Source organism: Mytilus trossulus, chromosome 14, assembly GCF_036588685.1.
Source record: "Mytilus trossulus isolate FHL-02 chromosome 14, PNRI_Mtr1.1.1.hap1, whole genome shotgun sequence".
Lineage (NCBI taxonomy): Eukaryota > Metazoa > Mollusca > Bivalvia > Mytilida > Mytilidae > Mytilus > Mytilus trossulus.
Window position 1 is genome coordinate 31,287,718 of NC_086386.1, and position 12,248 is coordinate 31,299,965.

The 12,248-nt window shown below is 31.5% G+C and overlaps 2 protein-coding genes across 5 annotated transcripts in view; one reads left to right on the plus strand and one right to left on the minus strand.

Annotated features, from left to right (window-relative positions):
* LOC134695683 (uncharacterized) overlaps positions 1–4,990 on the plus strand; it is a 42,128-nt gene extending 37,138 nt beyond the window's left edge. For 3 of the 4 annotated variants that reach the window (XM_063557032.1, XM_063557031.1, XM_063557029.1), the window contains exon 2: positions 1,342–4,990. In XM_063557032.1, coding sequence (XP_063413102.1) covers positions 3,208–4,959 — 1,752 coding nt within the window. In that variant the 5' untranslated portion in view covers positions 1,342–3,207 and the 3' untranslated portion in view covers positions 4,960–4,990. Of the gene's footprint in view, positions 1–118; positions 241–1,341 lie in introns of those variants that run through there. The other variant, XM_063557033.1, reaches the window with a different exon arrangement.
* Positions 1–12,248, minus strand: part of LOC134697661 (arginine--tRNA ligase, cytoplasmic-like) — a 111,461-nt gene that overhangs the window by 65,637 nt on the left and 33,576 nt on the right. The gene's annotated exons all lie outside the window — the stretch shown is intronic.

Here is a 12,248-nt window from a genome sequence, read left to right on the forward strand (position 1 = left end):
TATTACTTAGAGTGCTAATTCCCTGAATTAAACCGTCAGCCCACACTTAATATGTGTCAATACACTATGAACTTTACCCTCAGACTTTACTTAAACCTTCATTAAACATCCTGAGTCTCACAAATTCTATTCAAACAAACTGTGACATTTGAAACTGTCAGTTTTCATATATATATCTCCTAGTTTTTTCTAATGTTATGTTTAATTGTTAATGTTGTGATCTTTACCAACCTTATTGAGGTAAGAATTTAGTGGGAGTGAAAACTGAAGGTCAAACATTGTTTTTTTTTTCTTTTTCCATATTATTTTTGGGATTAACCAAGTTACATAAGTACATTGTCATTGTCAGACAAATGAAGCTAGTATGTACATGATGTATGTTTCTTTATGGTTAACAGTATTGACCTGGACTTTTCAAATGTATTTTTGTTTATTTATATAGAAAATAATTATAATGGATATTAATTACATTTGAGATGTTGCCTTAGTTTGATTTCTTTTTAACTATTGCCTGACAATTGAACAAGCATAAGTGATTCAACTTTGATGGTTAAGCGTATCTAGTACTGTTACCTCATATATTGCATATAAATAAGTGTCAACTGGTCTGACCCTGAGGAAAATTGCATTAAGGTGGTACCCAACACCTTGACTAAAAAACAATTTGGCTTGTTTAATTTACATAAATATCTTACAAAAATATTTACTTTGACCCTTTGACAAAAATTAAAAAAAACCCATTTAAACCAACGATTTCATCAGAAAAATTTCATTGGTTATATAGCAGTTTTACAAACACTAATTTTGATCATTCAGAAGCTTAATTATTTCCTTTACAATACAATGTGATTAAAACTATTTTACAGAGTTGTCTCCCTGTAGTGTTAGGTAACAAAAAATATGTAGGGTGTACCCAGTGAAATAAGTTTACTATGTATATATATGTTTTTTTATAAGCTTCAACTAATTTCTAGACATTCTACAGATCTACAATGTTCTACTGGCATTTGGTTTGTCTTGAAAAAAACTAGCAGGATATTACTGAAATTTCTTATGAATCGATTTCAACTCATGGTTTTGACATTATAAAAGCCATGTTAAATTGCTGCGTACGAAGATTATGTAACTTGCACTCTAACGTTAAAAACATTATTTACATCAATATGACAGACTGTATTGTTATCTAATGATATTGAAACTAATGTCTTAAAATTGTCAACCATGATCGCATAATGCCGACATGAAGACATTATATCTATATTCTAAGATCTATAGAAATGCCCCCAGTTGTAGACTATTTTATTCTATTACATTTCATCTCCATTTATTTTTATTTTACAGACGAGAGATTGTGAGGCATCAGCTATGGTTGTGACAAGTAATATGAAAACTAACTAATCTTGTCACCCAATGAAATCGGGAGATTTTTATCATGTTATCCATCAAGCTTCCCAAATGATCCATCATTTGTCTTTATTGATTTCATAAGAAGTTATCCAATGCTTGTGAAAACTGAGAATTGTTGAAGTATTGGGGAAATATACATGTTGTGAAAAGTAGTATAAGATATGACATATCGTCAACATGAACAAAGTATGCTATTAACTTTCATATACTACAGTAATAATATATACCTGGAAATATAAAAATCATCATTTAATCAGAGATGAAAGAGGACTATTGGAAAGTACAGCTCAGTTCTTTAATACCATCTAAGTAAATACAAGTCAGTTAGTAAAGATTTGAAAATCCATCAGGGATTTTATATTGTGAATGAAATTAACACATTTGATGCAAGTTATTGAATTTATTCAAATACTGATGGATAGCTTATGAAACTTGTGTCACATTGAACTACGCAAAGTTGTCAATGATTAATAAAAGAAATAACCTAAATTACATGGTTACAAGTTGATGACCAAGACAAAATCAATCATTTCTTTTGTAAAAAAGAAAGAAAAACGATTTTTAAATAATAATTGGGATTGTGGACCATTTCAACAATGTGGAGAGGATCAGAGACAGTTATGGTAGGTTCGTAACAGGTTTTGTCTTATTGAATTTGTCAACGTTGAAATCAATTACAGCTCAACCGATATTGAATTTGTATAGCAAGGACAGTATTTTAACTAATGATAGAACAGAAATCTACAAATAAAGAAAATGACAATCCAACTTATATCAATATTGTCAATGCATGTCCATATCGTCATAAATTTATAGATCATATCTTTTTTATAACAAAACTGGCTCCAAAAGAAACATTATATTACTGAACTGAAATTAACATTCAGCAGAAGCAGCAAATTAAGGAAAGAATAAAATTCAATTGGAGAAAACAAAAATGTGTAAATATAGAAATGGATATTTTAATGAACCATCTGTTAAAAGTTAAAATTGTGAAAACTGACGAATGACTACGTTGGACATCAGATATGATTATTGATCAAATTATTGACAAGTATTGAAGTAGCTATACGAGAGTCGAGAGTCGTTAAACTTGAACACAACTTATTTTAAAAATTTAACACTTCTCAAGGAGTTTAATGCTGTTATTGTGTATGCAGCTAGACATCTTTAACCTTTTCATAAGATTTAAATGCAATTTACCATAAAAAGACAAAAGTACAGGACATTATTCTACTTTATAAAAAATATAGCTGAATTATAGCAGTGCAGTGTTTACTGTGTTAACTAATGGATAGAATCTAGAAGTGTTCAACAGCTATATCTTCAAAATATTTGTAAGCACAAGGATAAACTTCTTTAAAAAGTAGTCTCAGAAGAATATGAAATAGTCTTGGAAGAATTTGAAATCTATGTTACATGGGAATATCTTCATCACTGTAAAGCATTATCATGGATTGCTTTGATAAATGTGTGTCTGGGAAATGTTGTTCTAACAGTAATCTTTTTTAAGTGTCTCATACCGTGATTACAGTTTCATTGTGACCAGGCAGTCAATCACATCGTCTGAACGGACTTGATTTCATTATTTCGTTTCTACCATTTCCGATAACTTTACAAATTCCAGATCGGTTCCATTTTTAACTTTTCTTTTCCATTATCAGCAGCTTAGCAAAGGATGAAAAAAGGAAATACAAGCTTTCCTAGATCAAAAGACATTATATGTTGAAATAAGCAAAATGCAATAAGCTTGACGATCAAGTAAAATTTATAGCATACAAAAAGAAACACTACAACAAAATGGCTGGTGCAGGGAATGTAACTAGTGTCACTCAAGTAAAGGACACTGAAATTGAACTTTATTCAGTGGTGCTATCGTCAACTACGTTGTGTCTTGCCTTATTTTTTGGAAGCGGTGGAAATATAACGATTTTGTTAGCAATGTGTTTTAATGGACTTATGTCACGACTACGATACATATTTTTGTCAATATTACTTATTGTTTGTACATTATATGATTTGTTGTGGTGTCCACTAGAAATATATCATCTTATTCATCATCATCATTCACCGTACGATGTCGGATCAAAGGTCAAGTTTGCAGGTCAGTGTCTATACATGTGTTTATTTACTGGATTATTCTGCAGTCTAGTTATGATCAGTGTTCATAGCTTGTGTGTACTGATGGACAAATTAGGACGGAAATATTTAAAGCTAATTATTCTAGTCAGTAGCGTTATTGCAATAGTATTGGTGACCGTAAATACAATTGGATATTCGGTTATATCTACAAAATATGAAATTTCCGACTCATTGTCTTACTTAATTCTTAATAGTAATTCCTACATATATCGTGTAACATGTTACAGTGTTTGTATAGCCTCTTCTATTATTGTTATGAGTATAATGATCGCCATGGTGGTTTATAAGCAAAATGTTCGGTCAGAAAAAATAAGTGAAGAATCTGACTACTCAGAGCCACCAACTCCTGAGAGACTAAATATAAACATACCGAGCTTACTCATTAAAGGTGCTGACGATGACAATGAAAGTGATAACGAAGAGAATGAAAACAACGAGAAAAAATCTATTCATGACTCTACAAAACATCTTGGTCCACAAGATGCTTCATCAATAAAAGATGACAATACTTCTACACTAGGGGAGCTACCCTCTCCTTCACGTACAAAAAATAATCACCTTAGTGTCAACATGGCAGCCATTTTAGGCAGACGTCGACATACAATCGGCCAAATAGGGTCTACAGGACTGGATGTTATGGAAAAGGCTAAACAATACAATTACGTAAGAAAATTCTCTGTAGATATTCAGGCCCTGCAAGCACAATTAGAAAATCCTAAAATTCATGGAGGAAACTTTCCCTTTAGATCTGATACTGAATTACAAAAGACTGCCCAGAATGACAGGAAAGAGTTTCTTATACGTAGACCACAGACTCCAACGTTGGATTCCAGAATGTGGGAGAAAGATTTCTCTGAAAGCCGAGAAGACATATCTAAAAGTAATGAAGAATGCTGTAGGACTTCAATTCATTCTCAAAAGTCAACAAAATCCAACAGATCTAATAGGTCATATAAATCGAGCAGGTCTAATAAATCGAGCAGATCAAATAAATCAAGCAGACGTAACTCTAGTCATGACACAGTCAGTCCTCCAATCATAACACTATCAGAAACAACGGCAGAAGAACAACATGTCCTTGACCTTCCAGAAGACAAAGGACCAACGTACATAAAACTTTGTTGTCTATTAATAGTAACATTTATTTGTTGTTTACTACCCATGTATATAACAGAGACTGTTCGTCATCGTTTATCATCTGCCGCGTACATAAACATTGTAACGTGTACAATGGCTCTGTCTGTTGTGCAGACAATTATATATCCACATGTTTTATTTTGTATGGATAACTTTATACATAATTCTGTACATAAGTTTTTTGGTAAGTTTCACAGTCAAGTTATGTTGGTTTGTTATGAACGACAAGCAGTACCTACGGACAACATTGATATTACAGTTACCCAAGTGTAGTCTATTTATAAATATATTATTTCTATTTCAATATCCTACTGAATTATATCATGTATATCTGTACTTTAGTCCATTTTATTGCCTTTTACCGAAGAAACCAACTTTTATACCACAAATGTATACCCAAAGCAAAGAATTCAATATAGATACATTGAGAACTGTCTCAGGTATGATTGCCAATAAGACATCTATCTATCAAAAATCAACATACATGAATGAGAATTGGACAATGTTACAACCTTCAACCAAAGAGTCAAACTCCATCAATATTGTTTTAGTTATAAAAGGCATCAATATGACAAATGAAAAATAATTCCACATTAAAAATGATGGCCTAATTTTTTATAACAAAATAAACTACATGACTATTGCTGACCTGATCCATATGATTGATTACATTAGGCTTCTGGCACATAACACATATGGTGGGGTTTTGTTTGTTTATGAAAGCTCAAATCGCTTTAACCTATTTTGATCTGAGCGTCACTGATGAGTCTTATGTAGATGAAACACGTGTCTGGCATATCAAATTATAAGTCTGGTACTTTTGACCTATAAAACCCCTTACCCTGTACAGTGGTCTATAACAGCACAAGATAAAAATATATATGTAACCAGATGCTCCGCAGGGCGAAGCTTTATACGACCGCAGAGGTTGAACCCTGAACGGTTGGGGCAAGTATGGACACAACATTCAAGCTGGATTCAGCTCTAAATTTGGATTGTGATTAAATAGTTGACACAGCATAGGTTTCTGACACAGAATGAATGTGTTCTAATGAACTTAAAATTTTTGTTTTCTCTTAGAGCAATTCACTATGCTGTTGAATATTAATACTCTCAAAAAAATGGTTGAAGAAATTTTCATTTTATTTATGAAATTTCATTTCAAATGAGAAAATTGAACCCATTTTTTTTAATCACATCCCCCTTTCCCTTATTCCAAATTAATCTCAATTAAATTTCTAATGGGGTTTGCAACAATAACTACTCATTTAAATACATCATAAAATATTAAGATGTAAAAAACTGCTTGTTATCACTGAATGGTAAAGATTATTTTAATTTATCAGTTGGTAGTAAAAAGTGAATATACATTGTATATAACAAAGATTTGAGTTGATTTTGGACAAAGAAAGATAACTCCAATTAAAAAAAAATATTGCTATTTCACAATATTGTGCAATTAGATATTTCTTGCTTGCTATTCTGGACAAAGAAAGATAACTCTAATTAAAAAAAAATATTGCTATTTCACAATATTGTGCAATTAGATATTTATTGCCATTGTGCAATACTGTGCAATTGAAAAGACTTGCTATTGGACAATACTTTTAAATATAATATTTTAGATCCTGATTTGGACCAACTTGAAAACTGGGCCCATAATCAAAAATCTAAGTACATGTTTGGATTCAGCATATCAAAGAACCCCAAGATTTCAATTTTTATACAACCGCAAATTTTGAAAAAATTTTCGTCGTATATTGCTATCACGTTGGCGTCGTCGTCGTCCGAATACTTTTAGTTTTCGCACTCTAACTTTAGTAAAAGTGAATAGAAATCTATGAAATTTTAACACAAGGTTTATGACCATAAAAGGAAGGTTGGTATTGATTTTGGGAGTTTTGGTCCCAACATTTTAGGAATTAGGGGCCAAAAAGGGCCCAAATAAGCATTTTCTTGGTTTTCGCACTATAACTTTAGTTTAAGTTAATAGAAATCTATGAAATTTTGACACAAGGTTGATGACCACAAAAGAAAGATTGGGATTGATTTTGGGAGTTTTGGTTTCAACAGTTTAGGAATTAGGGGCCAAAAAAGGGCCCAAATAAGCATTATTCTGGGTTTTCGCACAATAACTTTAGTTCAAGTAAATAGAAATCAATGAAATTTAAACATAATGTTTATGACCACAAAAGGAAGATTGGGATTGATTTTGGGAGTTTAGGTCCCAACAGTTTGGGAATTAGGGGCCAAAAAGGGACCCAAATAAGCATTTTTCTTGGTTTTCGCACCATAACGTTAGTATAAGTAAATAGAAATCTATGAAATTTAAACACAAGGTTAATGACCATAAAAGGAAAGTTGGTATTGATTTTGGGAGTTTTGGTCCCAACAGTTTAGGAAAAAGGGGCCCAAAGGGTCCAAAATTAAACTTTGTTTGATTTCATCAAAATTGAATAATTGGGGTTCTTTGATATGCCGAATCTAACTGTGTATGTAGATTCTTAACTTTTGGTCCCGTTTTCAAATTGGTCTACATTAAGGTCCAAAGGGTCCAAAATAAAACTTAGTTTGATTTTAACAAAAATTGAATCCTTGGGGTTCTTTGATATGCTGAATCTAAAAATGAACTTAGATTTTTTATTACTGGCCCAGTTTTCAAGTTGGCCCAAATCGGGGTCCAAAATTAAACTTTTTTGATTTCATCAAAAATTGAAAAAATGGGGTTCTTTGATATGCCAAATCTAACTGTGTATGTAGATTCTTCATTTTTGGTCCCGTTTTCAAATTGGCCTACATTAAGGTCCAAAGAGTCCAAAATTAAACTAAGTTTGATTTTAACAAAAATTAAATTTTTGGGCCTCTTTGATTTGCTGAATCTAAACATGTACTTAGATTTTTGATTATGGGCCCAGTTTTCAAGTTGGTCCAAATCAGGATCTAAAATTATTATATTAAGTATTGTGGAATAGCAAGTCTTTTCAATTGCACAGTATTGTGCAATGGCAAGAAATACCTAATTTCACAACATTGTGAAATAGCAAATTTTTTTTTAAATAGAGTTATCTTTCTTTGTCCAAAATAGTAAGCAAGAAATATCTTATTGCAAGATTTTTTTTTAATTGGAGTTATCTTTCTTTGTCCAGAATCAACTTAAATCTTTGTTAAATACAATATACAATGTATATTCACTTTTTACTACCAACTGATAAATTTAAATAATCTTTACCATTCAGTGATAACAAGCAGTTTTTTTACATCTTAATATTTCATGATGTATTTAAATGAGTAGTTATTGTTGCAAACTCCATTAGAATATTTTAATTGAGATAATAATTTGGAATAAGGGAAAGGGGGATGTGATTAAAAAATTGGGTTCAATTTTTCTCATTTGAAATATCATAAATAAAAAGAAAATTTCTTCAAACATTTTTTTGAGAGGATTAATATTGAACAGCATAGTGAATTGCTCTAAGAGAAAACAAAAATTTTAAGTTCATTAGAACACATTCATTCTGTGTCAGAAACCTATGCTGTGTCAACTATTTAATCACAATCCAAATTTAGAGCTGAATCCAGCTTGAATGTTGTGTCCATACTTGCCCCAACCGTTCAGGGTTCAACCTCTGCGGTCGTATAAAGCTACGCCCTGCGAAGCATCTGGTTGTTAAAATCAAACTAAGTTTAATTTTGGACCCTTTGGACTTTAATGTAGACCAATTTGAAAACAGGACCAAAAATGAAGAATCTACATACACAGTTAGATTTGGCATATCAAAGAACCCCATTTATTCAATTTTTAATGAAATCAAACAAAGTTTAATTTTGGACCACGATTTGGACCAACTTGAAAACTGGGCCAATAATCAAGAATCTAAATACATTTTTAGATTCAGCATATCAAAGAACCTAACCGATTAATTTTTTGTCAAAATCAAACTAAGTTTAATTTTGGACCCTTTGGACTTTAATGTAGACCAATTTGAAAACAGGACCAAAAATGAAGAATCTACATACACAGTTAGATTTGGCATATCAAAGAACCCCATTTATTCAATTCTTGATGAAATCAAACAAAGTTTAATTTTGGACCCTTTGGGCCCCTTTTTCCTAAACTGTTAGGACCAAAACTCCCAAAATCAATACCAACCTTCCTTTTATGGTCATAAACCTTGTGTTTAAATTTCATAGATTTTTATTTTCTTGTACTAAAGTTATGGTGCGAAAACCAAGAAAAATGCTTATTTGGGTCCCTTTTTGGCCCCTAATTCCTAAACTGTTGGGACCTAAACTCCCAAAATCAATACCAACCTTCCTTTTGTGGTCATAAACATTGGGTATAAATTTCATTGATTTCTATTAACTTAAACTAAAGTTATAGCGCGAAAACCAAGAAAATGCTTATTTGGGCCCTTTTTGGCCCCTAATTCCTAAAATGTTGGGACCAAAACTCCCAAAATCAATACCAACCTTCCTTTTGTGGTCATAAACCTTGTGTTAAAATTTCATAGATTTCTATTCACTTTCACTAAAGTTAGAGTGCGAAAACTAAAAGTATTTGCAAGAAAGTATTCGGACGACGACGACGACAACGACGCCAACGTGATAGCAATATACGACGAAAATTTTTTCAAAATTTGCGGTCGTATAAAAACTTGTTAGAAATGTCTTCACTCATGACAGATCAACAGGAAGCACATAAAACACAGGATAATAACAACTTTGTAGCATTAAACTAAAGAAATTTACACCCTAAAAATATCTCATTTTCTACAATGACATGTTGGCAATAAACGTTAAAGGATTTATTCTACAATGTATCAAAGCTATTTGTTAAATGTGTTAACATCACCTTCTACAAATTAGTTGATATCAACATGTAAAGTAACTCAATTCCATTAATTGTTTATAGGAGTACTCCATTTTTTTACAACCATGTTTTGGATTTTAGACTGCGAAAAACTTACATGTACATGGATAGTAAATTTCATGGTTTTGTCAAAGTCTGCATACAAGCCTACATAATAAATGTCATTTGTTGAACACTTAATGTTGTAGTTCACTTGTACCCTGGATTGGTACATGTATCTTATGAATAATATTGTCCTCACAGTATTCCAAATTTATAATATGTCAGATCAATGATTTTTTTCCCTCAATAATGAAATACGATTTAAATAGAAAATTATAACAAACAGAAAATAATAAAGGAAAATAACCTGGACAGACTCTTCAATATCATTACAGAATATTGAAAAATTGTATACACAATTAATTTGATTAAAAGTTCAGTGAAATTACATGGCATTTAAAGAATGGCAAACCAAAATGAAACATGAATACTAATAAGCTAAAACTTGGGCATAAACTGATAGACCACAATTAGTTCTACAATATAATCTAAATTCTAGTCATTTGTAGAAGTCGTTCAATTACTTCTGCTTCAACTTTAAATCTGACAGAGGTTGGTTAAATGTCCCTAATAATGCCATTTATCGTGACAACTTAAGAACACTGTTTGCTAACGTTCTCCTATAGAACTGAAAAAAAATCTTACTTGGCATTGTCTTTTGAGCTATCATTAACATCATGCACCAACTTATATTTTTGGCATTATTTACCATTGTAACAGACATGCTATGATATCTCCTTGCTTTAGTTCATAAAATAAAATATAAAATCTACTAAAACCAGCAATTTTGATAGTCATTAGAATTGTATTTTGCAAACAACCTAAACATGTAAGGGGGGATAACTGCCATTAAGACAGTAATCCAACAAACAATGTTACATTTTTGCAAGAATGTGAAAATAAACAAGAATTAGCATGGGTTGATATCAAATAAGTGTCATAACACCAAGGCAGTCATACAAAAGTCATACTGACAAATTCATGACCATTCATCAGGGGTTTAGTTTTCATTTGAAATAGATATAAGAAGATGTGGTACTTGAGTGCCAATGAGATACCTCTCCAAGTCACAATTTGTAAAAGCTTTTACCATCATAGGTATTATTCATAAGGTCAAAGTACATTCTTCAATCAACACATGCACTGAGAGCTTTGGCTCACACAAAACAGCAGCTATAAAGGGCCCCAAAAATGACAAATGAAAAAACATTCAAACCAGAAGAACAAAAGTCTAATCTATATAAAAAATGAGAAACAAGAAGCCATAATGAACCACATCAACAAACGACAACCACTGAACATCAGGTTCAAGACTTAGGATAAATGCAAACAAATGCAGCAGGTTCCTTATAATAGGTATCAACTTTCACCTTTACCAGAAACAATAGTGAAACATTTAACATAGAAAGACTTACTATAAAATATTTGCTTACTTACAAATTCAATCAAATCTTAAAACCAAAAAGATGCTAGCCTTGCCCTTCAACTAACTTCTAATAGATAGAAAAAGTCTTATTAGATTTAATTTGAAATTCTACCTTCTTCAGTCTTTTTCAAAATTCATCATTTTTGGTTATATAAAAACATCGGCAAAACAAGAGAATTGTGTGCATTAACAGCTTAGAACAGTGTGCCAGTCATTTATTGTAAAGATTTTTTTTGCGAAAAATATAAATCCGCTTATAGTTAGAGGAATATGATTCTACACATCTCTTTCTGTGAAATATAAATTCAATATAATAATAAACGTAATAAAGCCGTTATAAAGCCGTACTGAGGGATATATCATTGCAATCAGCAACACTGATCATATTTCTTTAATTTCAATACAAATATAGTCAGGTCTATAACAAGATACTTGGATAACATCATTGAAGGTGTGGTTAACATCCGTAATCTAATGCACTTATCACCACACGTCTATTATGATCAATCTCAATAGTAGCGGTTTGATTCATATCGGTTCCATAACAAGACAAAATTATATTTGATTCATATCATTCCATTACAAGACAGACTCTTTTAAATTACACCTATTTCTGACGTTATCTACATGTTTTATAGGCAAACTGGTTCCCTGCACCCTTTAACTGACATGTTCATTTTGCCTGTTTTAAAAAAAGTGTCTCTCTGTATTCTCATGTACTTAATTCAACCATGACTTAGAGTATACCAATTTTATCATTTAAATCATTTTATCTCAGTCCTGGAAATTATCCCAACAAAGATATTCGAAAACCCCTTAGTTTCATGTCTAAAAAATGCACAAAGATGTTATAAAATAAAACAAATAGTTTGATGTAAATTGGAGGATAAATAATGCATTTTTTACTCCTGCAGATATGCATTCCTTACAAAAATAAGGAGATGTGCTATAATTGCCAATGAGACAACTTATAACTTACCAGTGGTTAAACTACTGGATATAAGCAAGGAAAGGTCACCCTACCACCTTCAACAATGAGAAAAACCTTTTCTTTATAGTTATAAAATTCCCTGACATAAGAAACCTGAAACAATTCAAACTAAAATATTTTTTGCGGTCGTAAAAAAATAATGACCTTATTTATAAAAAACAATTTAAGAAAATCAAAAATGGAAGGCATGTACCAATGACAACTACAGGCTTGAGACTTGGGATTAGAGCACA